The sequence below is a fragment of the Micropterus salmoides genome, unplaced genomic scaffold (genome assembly GCF_014851395.1).
Source record: "Micropterus salmoides isolate LMB-PRFRI ecotype aquatic unplaced genomic scaffold, ASM1485139v1 Ms_hic_scaffold_11, whole genome shotgun sequence".
Classification (NCBI taxonomy): Eukaryota; Metazoa; Chordata; class Actinopteri; order Centrarchiformes; family Centrarchidae; genus Micropterus; species Micropterus salmoides.
In genome coordinates this window covers 13,079,642-13,100,395 of record NW_024040152.1, presented here as the reverse complement: position 1 = coordinate 13,100,395, position 20,754 = coordinate 13,079,642, and the positions used below count along the sequence as shown (strand labels likewise).

At 42.6% G+C, this 20,754-nt stretch overlaps 2 protein-coding genes across 2 annotated transcripts in view; one reads left to right on the top strand and one right to left on the bottom strand.

Annotated features, from left to right (window-relative positions):
* Positions 1-20,754, top strand: part of LOC119897360 (carcinoembryonic antigen-related cell adhesion molecule 5-like) — a 138,723-nt gene that overhangs the window by 64,805 nt on the left and 53,164 nt on the right. Inside the window, 2 exon segments of the mRNA XM_038711004.1 lie at positions 2,174-2,452; positions 2,653-2,919. Of these exon segments, the coding sequence (XP_038566932.1) occupies positions 2,174-2,452; positions 2,653-2,919 (546 nt within the window).
* On the bottom strand, positions 18,369-19,515 carry LOC119897365 (carcinoembryonic antigen-related cell adhesion molecule 20-like). The gene is made up of 4 exons (XM_038711011.1): positions 19,474-19,515; positions 19,015-19,279; positions 18,635-18,880; positions 18,369-18,541 (listed from the first exon to the last, which is right to left on the bottom strand). Exons 2-4 carry the CDS (start codon positions 19,178-19,180, stop codon positions 18,462-18,464), a joined length of 492 nt encoding a protein of 163 aa, XP_038566939.1. The 5' UTR covers positions 19,181-19,279; positions 19,474-19,515; the 3' UTR covers positions 18,369-18,461.

Below are 20,754 nucleotides of genomic sequence, written 5' to 3'. Positions count from 1 at the left end.
ATGTGCCTGATGTTTGTTGTTGATTCTAAATTTAAACTAGAGCATTGTTCAAATGTGGCCAGCTAGATGCTACTCAGACCTAAAAGTAACCAAGTATGTTATTACATTATGTAGAGATTCCTAAATTTTACAACAACTATTTAATGATAAGTTGATGTACCTATCAATAAACAAAATACAACAGGTATTTAAATTCTTGTACCTGTAAGTTTTTTTTAAAGACCCCCCCCCCACCACCAAAGCCAGTTATGCAAACTATGTTCATTTTATAAACAAAATCACCATTATTAATAGAACACAATTTAGGTCATCTTAAAAAGTTAATTGAGCTTAATGGAGCTGTGAAGATTGGGCTATGTGAAAGTACAGTATGAAACTAATCAATATTGAATATACAAAGAGTGTCACGATTCGGACGTGGTGAGCGCAGAGGAGGTGTGAGCCCAAACGCAAGACACCAAGGTAGAGGTACAGTTCAGGGGTTTATTCAAACTTACTGAAACACAGGGTGTACACAGAAAGGTGCAGACAGAGTCCAAAATAAAGCCAAATCCATACAGCACTGGAACTAGGTCCAAAACAGGCAGGTAATCCAGAATGGGGTGGCTGTGGCTCAGGTGGTAGAAGGTTGGTGGTTCAATCCCTGGCTCCCCCTGGTTGCATGTCGAAGTGTCCTTGGGCAAGATACTGAACCCAGTGTGAATGTTAGTTTCTGTTTGAGCACTTAGGCTCCCAGGGACCAAAACCACAAACAGACCAACTGCTAAGGTCAAACATAACACAAGGTGTTAGCAACCACACAAACAGAGTGGCTAAGGACGACAAGAAAACAGGGCAACACAATCACAGACTAAGACAACTGAACAGATAAACACAGAGAGATAATAATCAAAGGGATAACAAATCAAGCAGAGCTTACAATGACATTAACAGACTGGACACAGGACAACAGACTGGACTGAACCCTTAAACAACATACTAATTAACAGATACTGAACTGATGTGTGTCACACACCTCTGCTCTCCCTTCCAAACACTAGCTACCCTCCAGGCAGTCAATGGACATAAAGTTGTTACTGTGATATAGAGACAGAGCTCAGTTATAAATTTATGGATGAAAAATACTTTTGTTGCAGATTTAAAGTTCAAAGTTCAAAGTTGTTACTGTGATATAGAGTATAGAGTTATAAATTTATGGATGAAAAATACTTTTGTTACAGATTTAATAACTCACCACTCTGAAACTATTGATCCAGTCTATGTTGTCAAGCTGGTCAGCAACATGTAGGCTACAGCTGAACCGAAGCCGTGACTGCATCTGAAAAGTAAAAAAAATCTCCTTTCCTAACCACCTTTCCTTGACCTCAATGGAAAACTGACGACGAGCGAAGACCCAACAGAAGGGGGTGCTTAGCGAATAGCCTAGTAGGCCAGCTCTGTGATCAAATCCAATTTTACCCATTGCCTAGTAAAAACAATAATCGAAAACGTGGCGGTCAGCGTTGATAATGTGTTAAACACTGACTGCAGCTTGATCATTGCCTCTATTAAGGCGAGGGTGTCGGCATCTGTGACTGAAATAAAATTAATTAGTGATATTGCTGAAGGCTGGCAATACATAGCCTAACATGAGCCTACACGCTGCAACATTATCCTCACTTTTAACATTTGACGAGACTACACAGCTCGCATGGGTCTCATTGTTGTCTCACCGGCTTCTCACTGACCCGCCCTTCTCTGCTTCTGATTGGCTAGTAATCCTTAACTGGGAATTGCGCATGTGCAACTCCCTACAAGATCATGTAGAGGCAGGACGCATCACTCCATAGCTGAAACGAAGCCTTCAACAGACAGGGTGAAAGTAGAGCTGCAGCAATGTGCAGTATGACAACAATACAGTGTTTTAAAAAAAAATTAAACTATGTAAACCTGTTCTGGTACAAAACCTAAATAAGATTGTGAACCTGAAAATTAGCATAATACCACCTCTTTAAATACACAGTATTTTCGGTAACTGTAATATCTTTGCAGTAATCTAGTCTGGTGACAGATTATATTGTCTTTCACATCTCAGTTGTTTTTGGAGTGACTGATAATGACATTGCCATCCAGTCTGATTGGTTTTAGGCAAGAAAGCTGGCAAGTATAAAACCACTGTGTTTTTCACCCACAGCAAGTGTTTCCAATGTTGTGGTAACCTCAAACACTACAGACTTGGTGGAATTCAACAGTACTATGAGTTTGTCCTGCTCCTCGTCTGGATCCTCCCTCTCTTTCCTCTGGCTGAACGGCAGCTCTGAGGTTACAGCCAGCGACAGAGTTCAGCTCACTGATGGAGGCTCCACTCTCACTATAGTCAGTGTGACCCGCTATGACCAGGGACCATTCAGGTGTCGTGTGTTCAATCCTTTCAGTAATGGCACAAGTGATCCTGTAAACCTCACCATCAGCTGTGAGTTATTAACCTACATGTGCATAACATTTATCTTGCAATATATTCATGAAGTTTGCTCTGTGCTGTGGACATACAGCTTCAAAGATACATCTTTGATCTTCATTTGATGGTGTACTGAGGCTTCGCACTCTTTCTTCAAGCTGCTAACATTACTACTTTGTTGTTGCTTTTTACTCCCCATACGGCACACACTGTAGATGGCCCAGAAAATATTTATTTGACAATATCTCCGACACAAGAATACTTTGAGGAAGGATCAAACACCAGTCTGTCCTGTTCAGCTGTCTCCAGACCCTCTGCCTTGTTTAACTGGTTTCTGAATGGAGACCTGCAGTCTGATACTGGATCAGAGCTCACACTGATAAACATTCAGATGAGTCACAGTGGTAACTACAGCTGCCAGGCCTATAACAAAAAAACCATGAGATATCAAACTTCTCAGCCATCAGTTGTCTCTGTACTGGGTAAGTTGAAATGAATAGGTTTTTACTGTAGTGACACATTCAACAAGATAGCATTTTATTGTCAGTAGTGGCATTTGGATATAGTACTGGAATTAGCATTCTGTTAAAGGTGGGGGTTGCCATTCTGGACAAATATCCAATATCACAACAAATACCATGATTTGGAGCAAATGATGACACAGCAAGTAGCTATAGTTGTGGGTTAGCAAACTTACGCCACAGTTGCTGCTGCAAAGCTAAAATGCATAATATAGATAATGTAGTAGTTAGTTGTAAACATTTCCCATTTACAGAGCCAAGGCTGTGTTTTTTTTGCGCACACACACTAAACGGACAGCTATGGACCTTGAGGAGCTATTTATTGTATTTGACAAAAAGACGTGTATCGGATTAGAATCACATACCCCAACTTTAACGCCAAATAATTTGTGTTTGGCAAAGTGTGCTCTCAGATCAGATTACCTTCATCTTAAATAACAAAAGACAAGAAAAACATTATTTGTGTAATCCAAGGAAAGTTAAAATCCAATGGACTTGGTTGAATACGTTTTGCTTCTTCAGTTCTGACTGACTAGCAGGGAATCCCAGCCATTTAACCTCTGTGGGGTCATTATCAAGGTGATGGATACCGCTTGGTTCATTATTTATGCATTTCTTAAATTAATAAGTTACAACTGTACTCTGAAAGTAACAACTAGATAGTTACACATAGCCCAGGGTAGGTGTAAATCATTAAATGTCACAGAATAAAGCTCAACAATTGTTAAACTGCAGTTTTTCTGCCACACAGCATCATTTTTTTATAAATTGCATACAATTATGCAACACTGCAATCCAGCAGAGCCCTTATTTATTGATAATCAAATTATTACGATGTGCTATGATGCCATGTGGCTCATACCAGCAAGAAAGCTAATGTGCACAAAACTATAACGATGGAATCTAGGATCTCTGATTGGCCACTCGCAATAGTTATGACTTTACATCAAAACTAGTTAGGTTCTGCCCCAAGTAATTGTGGTGCAACCAATTTTAGTAGCTAATTTGTTACAAACTAACTAAGTAGTTACTAAGCCTCGACTTTGCACCCTAACCTAGGAGAGAACTTAGGAGAGAACCCAGTGTAGGCCCCTAAAGCGATGGGCTTGAGCTGGTTCTTCTTATTTATCCACTGAGGGCCAGCCAACTCATCCTTGTTCATTTATTCTTACAGGTCGGTAAAAGTCACAAAGCACTTCACATCTAATTAGAACAGTTAGGGTTTTTTGAAATGTGGAAATGACGTCAACAGCAGAAGATTACATGCTACGATGATGTGATACAAGTTACTCATCTATCTTCTTAAATGTGTAACCTAAAAAATAGGCAACTGTTTACTAACAAGTTTGCTATATGTCTGTGAAGGTTCTCAGTCATCCAGGTCACTGGTATCCAAAGAAAGTTGTATCAACTTATCAACAATAATTATGTGTCAATATTGTGTTTACAACTTGTTTCCACTGATTCCAAGAGGCAAAAAACTTTATTTCAGGTTTAAGGATTTCATGCTCTATTATGACTAACTTGAGACAATAACATTTGAACAAATGGAGAGCATGTTACCTGGCAAAGATCACGACTCTTGCAACTGTCGACTTAATTCAATTGTTAAAGATTTTTTTGTAATGTTTGCTCCTTCACAATGATATTATATTTATTTACTCACCCAATCAACCCCATAGTAACACAGTAACAGTCAGTTGTTCATGTTTTCACACAAATTCTGTGATGTTTTGTTCTACAGAGAGAATATCAGGTGCTTCTGTCAAATCATCAACAAACATGCCGATTGAGGGGAGCTCTGTCAACCTAACCTGTGACGCAGCTGGCACTGTCTTTACCAGAAAGTGGGTGAAGGACGGCTCAAATCTGACTCTGACTGACAACATGATACTTTACGATAACAACAGAGTGCTGTCTTTTATCAGTCTGAATAAAAAAGACAGTGGTAATATTCCTGTAAAATCAGCAACCCAATCAACACTGAGGAAGCTACATACACCGTGGTTGTTAACTGTAGGTAACACACTGTACAATGTACATTTACTGTTCAAAATGATGACTGCCATAAATAACTGTGTGCGACTGGTTTTGGTTTGTCAGCATGTAACACAAGTTTCATATTCTTTATTTCATAGTTATTATTTGTGCTGCTGTAAGAACTTTACAACTATGTTTTTTTCAGATGGACCAGAAAATGTTCAAATCACAGGTCCAAATGAGATCTATATTGAACAGAAACTTAACATTAACCTGCTCTGCTGAGTCCACACCATCTGCTAGTTACACCTGGACACTGAATGGGGCTGAGTTACAGAATTCTGCTATATTTACAAAAAACATCACTGAACTTTCTGACAGTGGCAACTACATCTGTGAAGCAATGAATAATGTAACTGGAAAAACATCATCATCAGCGGTCCACCAGTTGTCTGTAACAGGTAATAAGATGGAGTTGATTGCTTTTTGTTGATGCTCTTGGATGTTGACCACTTTATTCCACAATGTTATATTTCTGATGATATCAAGAGTAGCTTGTAAGTCTAAGATTAAGAGTAAGATTTATTTTAGAAAAACTCCACTTTATTGGCATTAAAGGTGGGGTGAGCAATTTTAATCCAATACACGTCTTTTTGTCAAATTCAGCAAATATCTCCTCACAGTCTGCTAGCTGTTTTTTATGTGCGTGTGCCGAAAAACAAAACAGTGTTTGAACTCAGCCCTGGATCTGTAAACAGGAAACAAATAAAGTGGCCGTCACCCAACCACACAACACTATTCCATCCAATTTAGCCATGATTTGTGACTGGCTGCTTCTGTTGGGATGTTAGCTATAATAGCAGGAAATATGTGAGTATTGCTGTTTGAAGCTGTTTTGCTGACTCTGGGACTGTCTTGTCCTTTCTGCATGTTAGCGTTGTAGCAGCAACTGTAGCAACAGTTTGCTAACATTAGTTACAAAACTTGATGTGTGGTTGTTCACTCTATATCATGGCATCTGTCATTTTGTTGGATTAGAATCGCTTCGTCCACCTTTAAAAGATTACAAAAAAATGTTGCATTTCACTTCTGCAGTTTAACATTGTGGAACTCTTGAAGGACAATTCAAAAAACAGTATGAAAACCACACAAAATCACCCAAAGTGCAACTCAACTGTCCAAATTTTGGTCAGATATTTGGATTTTTTATGCTAGTTCCTATTGTCACTAAGAGTAGCCTCAAGCAGAGGTGGGGAGCAGGGTGCAGAGGTCTAGTAAGCCCTTTTAACACCACATCCCCAGACTCATGCATAAAGTCTTATTAAGTCCCCCCTGACTCAGGTGACATCACTTAAGGCAATTTATCAGTTTTTATGCACCTTCATCTGAAGTCACAATAGGGACACAAAGAGTTCCCGTTTAAGCAAAGCATAAATGTGATAGCATGTTTACTAAAGCAAAATCAGCCTTTCTGCCAAACAATAATGTTCTCCAGCTAAAGGAGACGTTAAGGCATACTCTTAAAATGAAAAAATAGATATTCATAAGTTATGCACTGTGAAATTACAGAAAGGGAGAAATTATTGTATGCTTTGTATCCACGATAGTTCCTGTCTACAGAATGGTGTAAAATCATGTTCTTGTCCCCTTTTTTTATTTTAGCTGTCAAAACATCACCTTGTTCGGCTGGTTGCATCGCTGGAATAGTAATTGCATGTTTAGTCATCTGTGGAGCAGGTGCTGGTGGAGGGTACTACATTTATCGAAAAAAGTAAGTGGGAAAAAGCTTTAAGATAGAACCAGGAAGCCATTTTTTAATTATTAAGAATCAATTAATTCCGTTTTAGTCATAACACAGAGATTGCTGCAGGGTGGGAGGGAGTGTTAGGATGCTTTTGCTTGTCTCAAAATATGTATATTGTCTATATAGTCCTAAGCCTGACTTTACCTTCGACTCTGACTCTCTTGTCCAAAACTAATATTTTCATCAGTGTTCATCCTTACAGTACTGCAGGCTACACAGCCCTGTTTAATTTTTTAGAAATTGTGCTTATGTATTCAGTTAAGCTAGAATGTGAGAAAACACTTATGGGGACAGCTAAATTACTCTGAGCTAGACCTGTCTTACCTTTCTTTTTGCTGAACCAGGAGCAACAGTGTAAAAGAGAGGGTTTTTTTAGCTTCTGAAATTGCATAATATTTTTACTGTTTCTCCCAACAACACACAATTATGATCATCAAAATTGACTTGACGTAATCAAAAGCAGCTTACGTAAAGTGCTTACCTGGTTACTAAGTACACATAATGTTGTTATCATCATTATTATTATTAATATGTTTCAAAAAGTCTGATAATACCTGTCTAATATCTAATTTAGAAACTAATGACTCATTATCTCTCTAATCAGAAAACAGACAAAAACATCCAATAGTAGAAACACTGCCACCAGAACTGGTAAGTGTAATGCAAGTATGTGTGTATTATTATACAGTATCATTTACTCCCTTGATTGAATTCATCTAAGTGTTTATTATTTCTTGTGTTTTGAAGGAGCTAAAGGCGAGAACAACACAGCATTCTCAGGAAGTCAGGTAAAAGTCATCAGTGTGTACAATTGAGAAACCAGATGACTCAGAGAAATCAAGCTACTCAGTTAATCTGGGAATGCCTACATGATTCTCAGTTCAAAATTTATGCCCATGTTCCATTGCAAATTGCATATAACCACTTACATGTATGTTTGCATTTGAATACATGTAATTTCAAGTAATGACTGATTTATCATCTTTGGAGTTATGTTTTATATACATGAGTAAACAATAACTCGAGGATCCAAAGGGATAAATAAATCAGCATATATTTAATTAATGATTTTATTACATATAGAGCACAATGTGATACAGTACAAATTATGCCTTTGTTCAGTGTTAAAATTATTAAATGCCAAACAATTCAGCAGTTTGCACTAACTTTCTTCATTATAAACAGTAGAAGTTGTAATAGTAGTAAGAAATGGGTAATACTCAAGAATAATACAGTAGTAAGTAGCATGTGAATCTGCACAAAATACAACATCGCATGAGCTAATGAAAATACAAGATGCTGAGAAAAGATTATTTGTAAAGTGTGCTTTAATATAAGAATGGCCAGTTTACGATCAGGTTTGATTAGATTGATTGAAAGAGGATTCCTCTTGCACTCATCCAGGACCTGTGTTTACCACAGTGCTCAACATCAGACTTTGAACCAGGAAGAGGATATTCACTTGACCCAGTGGAGTTGAAGTGTATATGTGTCTAAAACATAACATATATGATATAGCCTCTCTTGTTTAAGGCTATTCTTGTTTTGGCAATATTAATCTGATATTTGTTGATATTTTATCTAATGTCAGATAATACATAACATAACACATTCTCACTCCCCTCATTTTTGTTTCTAGGAGCTGAACTATGCAGATATCAGGTTTCATAACAAAGATGGTGGGACAGTCCAGCTGGGATTACAGAATAAGACATCAGAATACGCTCAGGTCAACGTGAACAACAATCCTCCTGCAGCATCTTCTCCCCCCTTCCTATGATGTCCACTTGCAGCGGATGAAGAGTCCAGCTCCTCAACCTTATGCTAATGGCACACAACTTTATTCTCAGGTTCACAAGAAGTGACCGCAGTGGATATGCTGTTCAGGTTAGAGTGGAAGCCACAAACAGCTGACGTGGTTAGAGCACTGGTTCTCAAAATGTTTCTGTCATGCCCCTCAGAAGCAAAAAAACAGTTCATGCGCCCACCATCCCAGCAAAAGTGGAGTTAATTTTTATACGGGCGACAGAAATAAGCTAGATTGAGAACCACTGCAGTAGAGAAGCCTGCACCTCCTCTCAGTTCCTGTTATAGAGGACTAATTTGGACTTGAGTTTACCTAGTCAAAGCACTTCGTCAGTGTTTAATCATCAACCAGTTCGTGACAATTATTCCAGTGACTAGAGTCAGAAGACAATATCTAATTTAACTTTAACTTTAACTAAGTGGTATTTTGCAGGACATGGATACTATATTGATACTACATCACTGGAGCTTGTTGATTTGTCATTACAATAATGAACTTGAATCTTTTATTCCAAAGGAACAGCTTAAATCTTAATAGAGATATACACCTTTGTAATTTAATTCCATACTGATAAAGTTCAGGATCTCACAAAGTGGAGATCTATAGGCATAATGATCCAAAACACTGGTTTGCAAAAGTAAACTATAACTAGAGATTCAGTTCCACATGAAACAGAAGAAGAAGCAATAGTTGATAGTCAAACATAATTATTTGATGGATATCTACAGGTACAATAAATGCATTAAGTCTTATTAAGTCTATCCAACAGTCATGTGGAAACTGTGGCCTGTAAGAAATATCAAAATCTTTTCCCGCAAGTGATGATCAGGAGTAATTCAGGAAAGTTTATGGTTTATGGTGTTACAATGAGGAGCTTACACTGTCAGCATATTTCTGTGAAAGGCCTCATGCCAACAGGGAAGTCATTCAAAAAAGTGAAACCAGGGCTAACTTTTTTGCTCTTTTGTTATACAAACCTGCAAGTTATATTTTACATGTTCTCTCTTTTTTTAAAACGATGATAGGTTCAAAATAAATGAGATAAAGAGAATGAACCAACCTCTTCCAACCTGAGCTAATGAATCTGTGAGTGAATCTGAGTGTTTGGCCAAATTTCCCTTCCCCCATAAGTTACTCATGAGTAAAGCTCAAACTCCCTGTGAGTTTTTCACACAGTTGATTTCACCTGCATTGAAACACCACACCTTAATCACTATGACACCGAATAAATTAATTCTTTACCTGTAGTTTACCTGTTAATAATGATTAAATGAAGGTATATTTAAAGAGATTTTAAGGGAATAATTAATTTGTAAATGAATGGGATGTATATATTAAGGTACATTCACTAGATTATATGCTCTTTTTAAAAGGGTTGTAAGGGTTAAAACCTGTTAAAAAGCATGAAAACTACCCCCTTAATTTATACCTTAATAGGCCTTTACTTTTCAATGAAGGTGAACATTCAGGGGCAAACTGTAGCTGACATGAAAAGCTGCTTTCCAGATGACAATATGACTATGATTTCTTCTGCAACGGCAATTTCTTCACATCTAAGTAAGTCGCATCTTAGTTTCTAGTCACTTAGGTTTGTACTATTTTGTATTTCACTAGAGCAACACAACCACACCTTTTAGGAATTTTTAACTGCTATACTATGGAGTTATGAACCGGCCACTTTATAGCTGACCGGTCTGGAAGTGACCAATGACAAAAGAAATACCCAGTCTGTGATTGGTGTATTTGTGTTTATTTGTCTACTTTCCCATGAAATGGGCTGGTGTTGCTATGCAGATTTGATGTGTAAAGAGTCATAATAGAGAATACATATTACATTAATCTAATTAAGGTGTACAGAAGGGGAAAATTATGTACCCCTTACAAAGGTTTTAAGGGGTTTCGGTTTTGCCTTTCAAATGAATTTACACATTTAGGGATCTCTTGTTTACCATTAACCTCTGTCCACTCTTCTTTCAACTGTTCAACCTGAACATAGCTTTTTCTTTAAGTGTCACTTGGCAACCAATGGAATTTTTGAATTGTTTTACCAGTTTGACCAAAGAAAGAATGCAATGAATGTGACTCTCATGTTGGAGATATTGTATTTGCAATTGTTCGTTCAGATTTATACATTTTTCATTAACTGTGTAGAGCATTTAGTGACATTTGTGCTTATGCAGACGTTGCACATGTTATCTCTTTTTCTTTGGTGCTTGAAGGCAAAGAGTCTCATTATTTCTCTTGTTTTCATATTTACAGCGTATATGGCACTTCCCATAAATACAGTCCAATCGACTCCTGGTCCCTCGTCAGTGGCCCCACTAACTCCAGCTCCGTTGGTGGTCCAGCCAATTCCTGTTCCTCGTGCTCCGTCGGTGGTCCGACCGGCACCTGCTTCGCCGGTGGCCAAGCTGACTCCTGTTCCCTCGTCGGTGGTCCGACCAACACCAGCTCCGTTGGTGGCCCAGCCGACTCCTGTTCCCTCGTCGGTGGTCCGACCAACACCAGCTCCATTGATGGCCCAGCCGATTCCTGTTCCTAGTGCTCCGTCGGTGGACCGACCGGCACCAGCTCCGCCGGTGGTCCAATCGACTCCTGGTCCCTCGTCAGTGGCCCCACTAACTCCAGCTCTGTTAGTGGTCCAGCCAATTCCTGTTCCTCGTGCTCCGTCGGTGGTCCGACCGGCACCTGCTTCGCCGGTGGCCCAGCTGACTCCTGTTCCCTCGTCGGTGGTCCGACCAACACCAGCTCCGTTGGTGGCCCAGCCGACTCCTGTTCCCTCGTCGTTGGTCCGACCAACACCAGCTCCGTTGGTGGCCCAGCCGACTCCTGTTCCCTCGTCGGTGGTCCGACCAACACCATCTCCGTTGATGGCCCAGCCGACTCCTGTTCCCTCGTCGGTGGCCCGACCAGCACCAGCTCCGTTGGTGGTCCAGCCGATTCCTGTTCCCTCGTCGGTGGACCGACCGGCACCAGCTCCGTTGGTGGCCCAGCCGACTCCTGTTCCCTCGTCGGTGACCGACCAACACCAGCTCCATTGATGGCCCAGCCGATTCCTGTTCCTAGTGCTCCGTCGGTGGACCGACCGGCACCAGCTCCGCCGGTGGTCCAATCGACTCCTGGTCCCTCGTCAGTGGCCCCACTAACTCCAGCTCCGTTAGTGGTCCAGCCAATTCCTGTTCCTCGTGCTCCGTCGGTGGTCCGACCGGCACCTGCTTCGCCGGTGGCCCAGCTGACTCCTGTTCCCTCGTCGGTGGTCCGATCAACACCAGCTCCGTTGGTGGCCCAGCCGACTCCTGTTCCCTCGTCGTTGGTCCGACCAACACCAGCTCTGTTGGTGGCCCAGCCGACTCCTGTTCCCTCGTCGGTGGTCCGACCAACACCATCTCCGTTGATGGCCCAGCCGACTCCTGTTCCCTCGTCGGTGGCCCGACCAGCACCAGCTCCGTTGGTGGTCCAGCCGATTCCTGTTCCTAGTGCTCCGTCGGTGGACCGACCGGCACCAGCTCCGTTGGTGGCCCAGCTGACTCCTGTTCCCTCGTCGGTGGTCTGACCAACACCAGCTCCGTTGATGGCCCAGCCGACTCCTGTTCCCTCGTCGGTGGTCCGACCGGCACCAGCTCCGTTGGTGGCCCAGCCGACTCCTGTTCCCTCGTCGGTGACCCGACCAACACCAGCTCCGTTGATGGCCCAGCCGACTCCTGTTCCCTCGTCGGTGGTCCGACCAACACCAGCTCCGTTGGTGGTCAGACCGACTCCAGCTCCTCGTGTCCGGGCCATGGCCTCCAGCCCAGCTGTCCAGTCCTTGGCCTCCAGCCCAGCTGTCCAGTCGGTGGTCAGGCTGACTCCAGCTCCTCATGTCCGGTCCATGGCCTCCAGCCCAGCTGTCCAGTCGGTTGTCAGACCGACTCCAGCTCCTCGTGCCCGGTCCATGGTCCCCAGCCCTGCTGTCCAGTCGGTGGTCAGACCGACTCCAGCTCCTCGTGTCGGGTCCATGGTCCCCAGCCCTGCTGTCCAGTCGGTGGTCAGGCCGACTCCAGCTCCTCGTGTCCGGTCCATGGTCCCCAGCCCAGCTGTCCAGTCGGTGGTCAGGCCGACTCCAGCTCCTCGTGTCCGGTCCATGGTCCCCAGCCCAGCTGTCCAGTCGGTGGTCAGGCCGACTCCAGCTCCTCGTGTCCGGTCCATGGTCCTCAGCCCAGCTGTCTCGCCGGTGGTCCTCAGCCCAGCTGTGCCTCCAGAGCACCCAAGCTTTGGGTGCCGACCTCCGAAGAGGTCTTGCCGTCGGCCTCCTGCTCGGCCCCCAGTGGGTTTGCTGCCTCACTGTTGGCCGTCCTGCCAACCCCTTGAACTCTGTGGCCCCCTTGTTCTGCCCGGCCTGTTGGGTCGACCTCCGGTGCAGCCTCCCGAACTCTGTGGCCCCCCTGTTCTGCCCGGCCTCATGGGTCGTCCCACGGGACGCCCACCAGAACTGTTTTGCCCTCCTGGTCTACTCGGTCGACCTCCGGGTCTGCCTCCTGAACTTTTGTTCACCTCTGGCCACCCGGGATGGCCTCCTGAACTGTGTTTTCCCCCTGATTTGCTCGGCCTGTCGGGTCGTCCCCCGGGACGACCTCCTGAACTCCGTGATCCCTTTGGTCTGTTGGGTGGTTCCCCCGGACTGTTTTTTCCCCTTGACCTGCTTGTGCGACCTCCCGAACTCTGTCACCCCCTTGCCTTGCCCTCTGGCCACCCACCTGAGAGTTCCTGGTCTGGCCCTCCTCCTGTCCTCCCTCCGCCCACCCTGGCTCGACTTGCCCTCCTCCTGTCCTCCCGGCTTGTGCCTTGATTTTGTGCTGTTTTGGGTTTTGTTGACCGTCTGGAGACGCTCGTCGGTGGGGGGGTACTGTCACGCTCTGCCGGTTGGCCATCCTTTGTGTTGCACTTTTGAGTTTAGTATCTGCCTTAGTATGTTGAGTTTTGGGTTCTGTCCTGTCTAGTGTCCAGTATGTGCTATATAGTCTGCTTGTCATGTCAAGTCTCTCTGTTTTCCTCTGCTCTCTCTCTCTGCCTCGTTAGTCTCATGTCTGTCACCTGTGTTGCTCCCGCCCTGCTCTGTGTCCTGCGTTTGGGTCCTCCAACCTGCCTCCACACCACGACCGTGACACGGAGAGGATTTCCCCTCTGGGAAAAACCCTTGTTCCTTAGCTACCACTGCAGGGGTCTCATGTGCAGCAGTCCAGACGGTATTACGCTGGACGCAGCGCCAGGAGACCCAACACTCGTTAAAAGTGTTTTATAGTGATGGCGTGGCCTAACTTCACTCCTTTCACGGCAGCCAATATGGTGTCGACACGTGCCAGAGACAATTGTGCCCGCATCGTTGTCAAATCCCATACTACCCCTAGGAACGTAGTCCGTTGGGTGGGTTCCAGCACACTCTTCTTTGCGTTAAGCCTCAGCCCTAAATGCCGCAGATGAGCCAGAACCGCCAACTCTTGAGACTGGGCTAGGATGAGCCAGTCGTCGATGCAGTTGAAATCCGGATGCCCTGGAGCCTCAGCGGGGCCAGTGCTGCATCCATACACTTGGTGAATGTGCGAGGGGAAGTGCCAGGCCGAATGGAAGAACCCGATACTGGTAAGCCACACCCCCGAAGGCGAACCTCAGGAACTTCCTGTGAGAAGGACGGATGGAGACGTGGAAATAGGCGTCCTTTAGATCTATCGTGACGAACCAATCCTCAGATTGGATGTGTGTCACGATGGCGGGGATGATGAGCATCTTGAACCTGAATCTCCTCAGAGACCGGTTAGAACCCGCAGATCCAAAATAGGGCGCAGCCCTCCGTCCTTCTTGGGGACTATGAAGTATCGGCTGTAGAACCAGCGTCTCTGTCTGGGGGGGGAGACACGTTCCACGGCCCCTTTCCTCAGCAGAGTACGAACTTTTCTGTCCCAACACCGGACCTTGCTCCGGGCGGACCACAGTCCAAACCACCCCGTTGAATTTTGGAGGGCGGGTTTTGAACTGTAGTTGAAACCCATGTATGGCAGTGCGCAGGACCCACGGAGAAATGTTCGTCAGGCTCCGCCAAGCCTCTGCAAAGTCTGCCAACGGAACCAACCCCTCGGGGCTGGTGGTTGGTGTCTCGTGTGATCTTCTGGTGGACCCCTGAAGCCCCATAACGACAGGGGAGAGCCGGAGAAAGACTCCCCTACCCCGGTCTTCCGGTCTTCCCTGAGCTCTAGTTGGGACTGGATGACGGTCCTAAGATCGCGTCTCTCAGAAGGCTGAGGGTGAGAGCGCCGTCTCGCTGCCCCAGCTCCTTGGGGGGGCCCCCGAGAAGCGACACTCTGCTTCCTCTCCTCTCCATAGGAGCTCGTAGAGGGAAGGGACCTACGCCTGGCAGCCTCAGCTGCCTTGGGTCCAGACCGGCGAGGGAGGTACTGGCGGAACGCTTCGCCCTGCGTCTAACGCTCCGGGGTTCTGCGAAGCTCCACCAGATCTTCCTCAGAGGGACCCCCCCTCTGAACCATCTGCTGTAGCAGGTCGGCTTGGTAGGCTTGAAGCACCGCCATGGTGAGCAAGCTCGCACCTGCCTGGCCCGCTGCCATGTACGCCTTCCCCACGAGCGTAGATGTGGTGCGACATGGCTGGAGGGTAACGCCGGCTCCTCCAGGGAGGACGCAAGTCGAGGGGAGAATAGAAAATAAAAGCTGAAATAGAAGCTGAATAGAAAAAAGCTAATGATGAGTGTGTACAGGTGTGCTTTATACTCCTCCGGTTATTCCGTCACACCTTACCATTCTAGCAACAAGCCAATAGGATTGGAGTGATTTCATTCACGTTCAGACCTGCTTCGCCTAGAGGCGTTCCCATAGTGTCGTAACCGACGCAGTTCGAGTTCCCTCGAAGGGGAACCCAGCAGGATGATTTGGCAATCCAAGATGGAAATACTTGGATTAATCACTTTACAGTAATATTACAAAAAATGATGATCAGTACAAGATATTCACGAAATGAAAAACTCTGGAGGCGGTGATAAAAAACAACCAAAACCCTCTAGATTACCCTGTAACAGAACAAGAATTAACAGAAGTCATACAGTCCCTGAAAGGAAAAAAGGCTTGCGGTATTGATGGAATCCTCAACGAAATGATCAAATACTCAAACCATAAAATCAGATTGGCTATACTAAAACTATTCAATACTATTCTAGCAACTGGAACTTTTCCAGACATCTGGAACAAAGGTTTAATAACCCCAATTCATAAATCCGGAGATAAATATGACCCAAATAACTACAGAGGAATATGTGTATCCAGTAACCTGGGAAAAATATTCTGCAACATCATTAATAAACGACTTGTCAACTTTGTTGATAACCACAATATTCTGCATAAATGCCAAATTGTCGCACAACAGACCATATATTTACCCTCCAGACTCTAATTGATCAAAACATTAAGAAAAGAAAGGTATATGTCTGTTGACTTCCAAAAAAGCCTTTGATTCCATCTGGCACGAGGTTCTTTTCTATAGGCTACTTGAAAGTGGCATTGGAGGAAAAACATATGATTTGATTAAGAACATGTATACAAAAAGTATAGCAAACCAATTAGAGAGTTCCATGGCACCTGGCCTCCTCCTGAACGACACAGAGATGAGAGGTCTGCTGTATGCAGATGACTTAGTGTTGCTCTCACCTACTAAAGAAGGTTTGCAGCAGCACCTTAATCTCCTGCAGAGATTCTGTCAGACCTGACAGTAAACACAGCAAAGACTAAGATAATGATCTTTCAGAAACAATACAGAAATCAGGTTACACACAATTTCTATTTAGACACCACTAAATTACAACACACAAAAAACTACACTTACCTTGGCCTCAACATTACATACACAGGGAACTTCAACATGGCTGTGAAAGATCTGAGGGACAAAGCTAGGAGAGCTTTCTATACAATAAAAAGACACATTATAATATATATTCCAATTGAAATTTTCCAATTTGTACTAGAACCAATAATTCTATATGGTAGCAAAATCTGGGGGCCAAAACTTAATAATGAAATCAATCATAGAATCTTTCCATACTGAGTTCTGTAAGAGCAACCTGCAGGTGTAGAGAAAGACACCAAATAACCTGTGCAGAGCAGAGCTCGGCCAATACGCCCTCCTACTAAAAATACAGAAAAGATCACTTAAATTTTACAATCACTTAAAATCAGTTAGCCCCCAGACATCACCACAAAGCCCTAACATACCAGGAGCTGAAACCAGAGGTCCTGAGGCTCTCTGCAGTAACAAGTCCCCAACAGCCTCAAGACAGCAACACCAACTCAAGCAGACCAAACCAAATTATCAGCAAGCAGAAAGGAAAATGTATTGAATACTGGAAAGAAACGACCAAAACACAAAGTAAATTACAATGTTATCTGACCCTAAAAAGAGAATTCACACTGGCAAATTACCTGAGTACAATAAAATGTCCCAAATTAAGAAAAATGTTGACAACAAACAGACTGAGTGAACACAGCCTGGCCATAGAAAAGGGTCGCCACAGACAGAGCTGGCTACCACAAAGGAGAGACTCTGCTTGTGACAGGGGACAGGTAGAGACAGAGCTGCACGTTCTAACCTCATGCCCTAAATATAAAACACTAAGACAAAAACACTTTTTTATTTCCCAAATATACCCCAAATTCGAATTCATATCAGACACAAAGAAACTCCCCTGTTTACTGGGAGAAGTACCCAAATGCGAAATAATTGCTGCAAAATATGTCTCCTCATGCCATGAAGTGAGGACAACCAGTGGAACCTCAGACTAACAAATAATTGTACAGATTTTCAAATTATTATTTTGATCATTTGATATTTTAGTAATTGTTTTGTTTTTACATTTGATACTGGTTTCTTTTTTTTTTTAATCAATTAATTCTTTAAAAAAAAAATTGTCTATTAATATATACACACACATTACTGTTTCATTTATTTATTTATTTTATTTTTATATATATTTATTTTTTAACACAGACACACACACACACTTACCGTTTTATTTATTTATTTTATTTTAATATATATATATATTTTTAACACACACACGCTTACTGTTTTATTTATTTATTTTATTTTAATATATATTTTTTAACACACGCTTACAGTTTTATTTATTTATTTTATTTAAATTTTTAATATTTCTTTTTTTTTCTTTTTTTAAACACACATACGCTTTGATTACTTTATATATAATATATATTTACTTTACTTTAATTACTTGTTAAATGTGTGGGGCTGATTGTTCTTATGTTGTATATATGATGCTTTGGCATCATTTTTATTACATTCATGCCAATAAAGCTAATTTGAATTGAATTGAATTGGTGCCTGACGATTAAGAGCTTTGTAGGTGAGCAGAAGGATTTTAAATTATATTCTAGATTTTACAGGAAGCCAGTGCAGCGATTCTAATACAGGAGAAATATGATCTCTTTTCCTGGTTCTTGTCATTACACGTGGCGCAACATTCTGGATGAGCTGAAGAGTCTTAATGAGTCTTGGACTTATTCGAACACACTGATAATAAAGAATTGCAGTAATCCAACCTAGAAGTGACAAATGCGTCGACTAATTTTTCCGCATAATTTTGAGACAGGATGTTCCTGATTTTTGGAATGTTACGTAGGCTTCAGTTATCTCAAAACAAAAGAAGAAGAAGAAAAACTGAGACAGTTATTAGTCATTAAATACAACAATGAATGTCACAGCTGTATATTTCAGAAGAACATACTGCAGGAACAAAAGCAAATATGAAGAACAACAGTTTTGTCGTTTATCATTCACAGCTTTATTTTACATGAACATAACATTTATCAACAATGCTGAACTCAGAGAATGATCTAAAACACACACACTTATTCTTAGTCTTTAGACTAAAATTAGCTCCATCAACGTCAGGACGGTGCAAACCATCATAGACATAGAACCAATGATGGGAGTAGATGAGTCTGGAGCAGAAGAAAAAAAAAACATTACTTTTCCATTTGCAATCACACATCAGTACTGACAATTTAGAGAGCTGTGAGATAGAGCTCAATTACCACGCAGTGTGTGGAGCGCAGAGGTTTCTAAACCAGTGACAGCATTTTGGGCGGTACAGGTGTAGCTCCCCAGGTGCATCTCTTCCATCTCATGGATGTAGTGCAGGGGCCCGTACATCTTCATGTGTTTGAACGTCCAGAAGAAAGTTGCCTTTGGTAGGGAGTCAGCAGAGCAGCTAAGAGTGACACTCTCTTCAAGTTCTGCTCCTATTGGCCTCTGAATGATTGTTGGTTTGTCAGGTCCATCTGAACGTTTGAGGAAGGAGATTATTAGGAAGATAACAATTATGATGAGACTGAAGTAGTTAGCCTTTTCTATGCACTTAAGTAATGATAAGCGAATATTCAAAATCAGGAAATGTGTAATTGAAAATACTCACAATAGACTTTCAGTCTGCAGTTAGCTGTATCAAAACTGAAATCATTGCTGACATTACAAAGAATCTCTCCAGTGTCTCTCCTGTCGACAGGGCTGATAGACAACACTCTGTTGCTGTCGTAAAAGCTGAATCTCTCTCCAGAAACCAAAGGTCGGCCGTCTTTCATCCACACTCAAGCCGTCAGCATTGCAGGTTAGGTTCACAGAGGTTTTACCTTCTATTACGTTTTCTGTGGGGCAGGCCATAGTGGGTCTTGACACTTTGGCTGTGCACAAAAAATGTATACAAACACAAGAGACTTGTTGACACCACACCTAAGCAACATTCATTGTGCATTCTTAAAACAGACATCTTAGCAGTGCAGTATTACAGTAAAATAAATATGTTGATACTACAAAGCATTGTTTTCAGTTCCTTCCTAACATTAAAAACAGTGTCAGATAAATCTATCTTACTCACTCAGCACCTCCAGTTTGACAGTTCCTTGAATCTGCTCCGCTCATATGGGATGATGAGTAGTTCATATTCTCCGCTGTCTTTTTCAGTCAGGTTCATAAGCACCAGAGATCCAGTAGACTTTTCTAGGACGATCCTGCTCTCATAGCCTTGTCCGACTACATCTACACTGGTTGAGGTTATTACATTGGTGGTCCCATTGAAGCTCCAAGTTAATGCCAGAAACGGTTCAGCTGTTGGTTTTACAGATGTTTTAAAGGTCACGCTCTCCCCTGCTGCTCCACGGAGGGAGTCAACAGTGAGTACACCGGCTCCATAGCACAGACCTACTGAAATATGAACATAGTTAACATTTCACAACCTGTAGTTCTATTGATAAAGAACTTTTAATACATATCTTACCTGAGGAGAGGAACACAAGTATGGTTGACCTGAGAAACGTATAGTTCATGATTTGGTTGGACCTCTTCTAATGTTATCTGACCTTCTGCTGTCTGTGTTTGTGCAACAATAGAATAAAAGCTAAGATTATCTGCAATAAATGAAACGTCATCAAGACGTCCACAGGCTTGACATGCTTAATTATTACCTTCATCAACCCTTTGTTATCGTGGCTCTTCAAACTGCATGTTCGGAAAACCAGAAATGATGCTTCTTATTTACTATTACACACAGTTTGTTGACTTAGTTGATAATGTGAGAGGTATTAGGGACTAGACTCTAAAGCCATGCTAGTAGCTCTGTGATGCAGCTCTGTTGTATGTAGGCATAGCAGTGCTTTGAGCTAAATGTTAATCAGCATACTAACATGCAGAAGAAGAAGAAGACATACTTTATTCATCACACAAGGGGAAATTCAATATTCTCACTCTGGTGTTATTATTGTTATTAGTATGCACAGGTCTGAAATACACACACATGCAACAACACATGGAGAGATGTCAGAGTGACAGGGCTGCTACTCAGTGCGGCGCCCCGTGCAGCTGAGTGTACAGGGGCTTGCTCTCAACAACAATGTTTACACGATGACAATATATTTTGCACTTTTCAAAACAAAGCTGTTTCGAATGAACCAGGATAGACACATGCAATTAGGAAATCAGAGAATTATATAACCCAAAAAACAAAATACCACACTGGGTGGTTCTATTTAAAAACTCTTCACAAATTATATGGACATTAACTTTGCTTTATGCACTCCTATAAAATTAATAATTTTAAAGATAATATTTAACTTAAGATAAAAAGTCTGATTGTGCCTAAAACTGTTGCTTAATTCCTGAG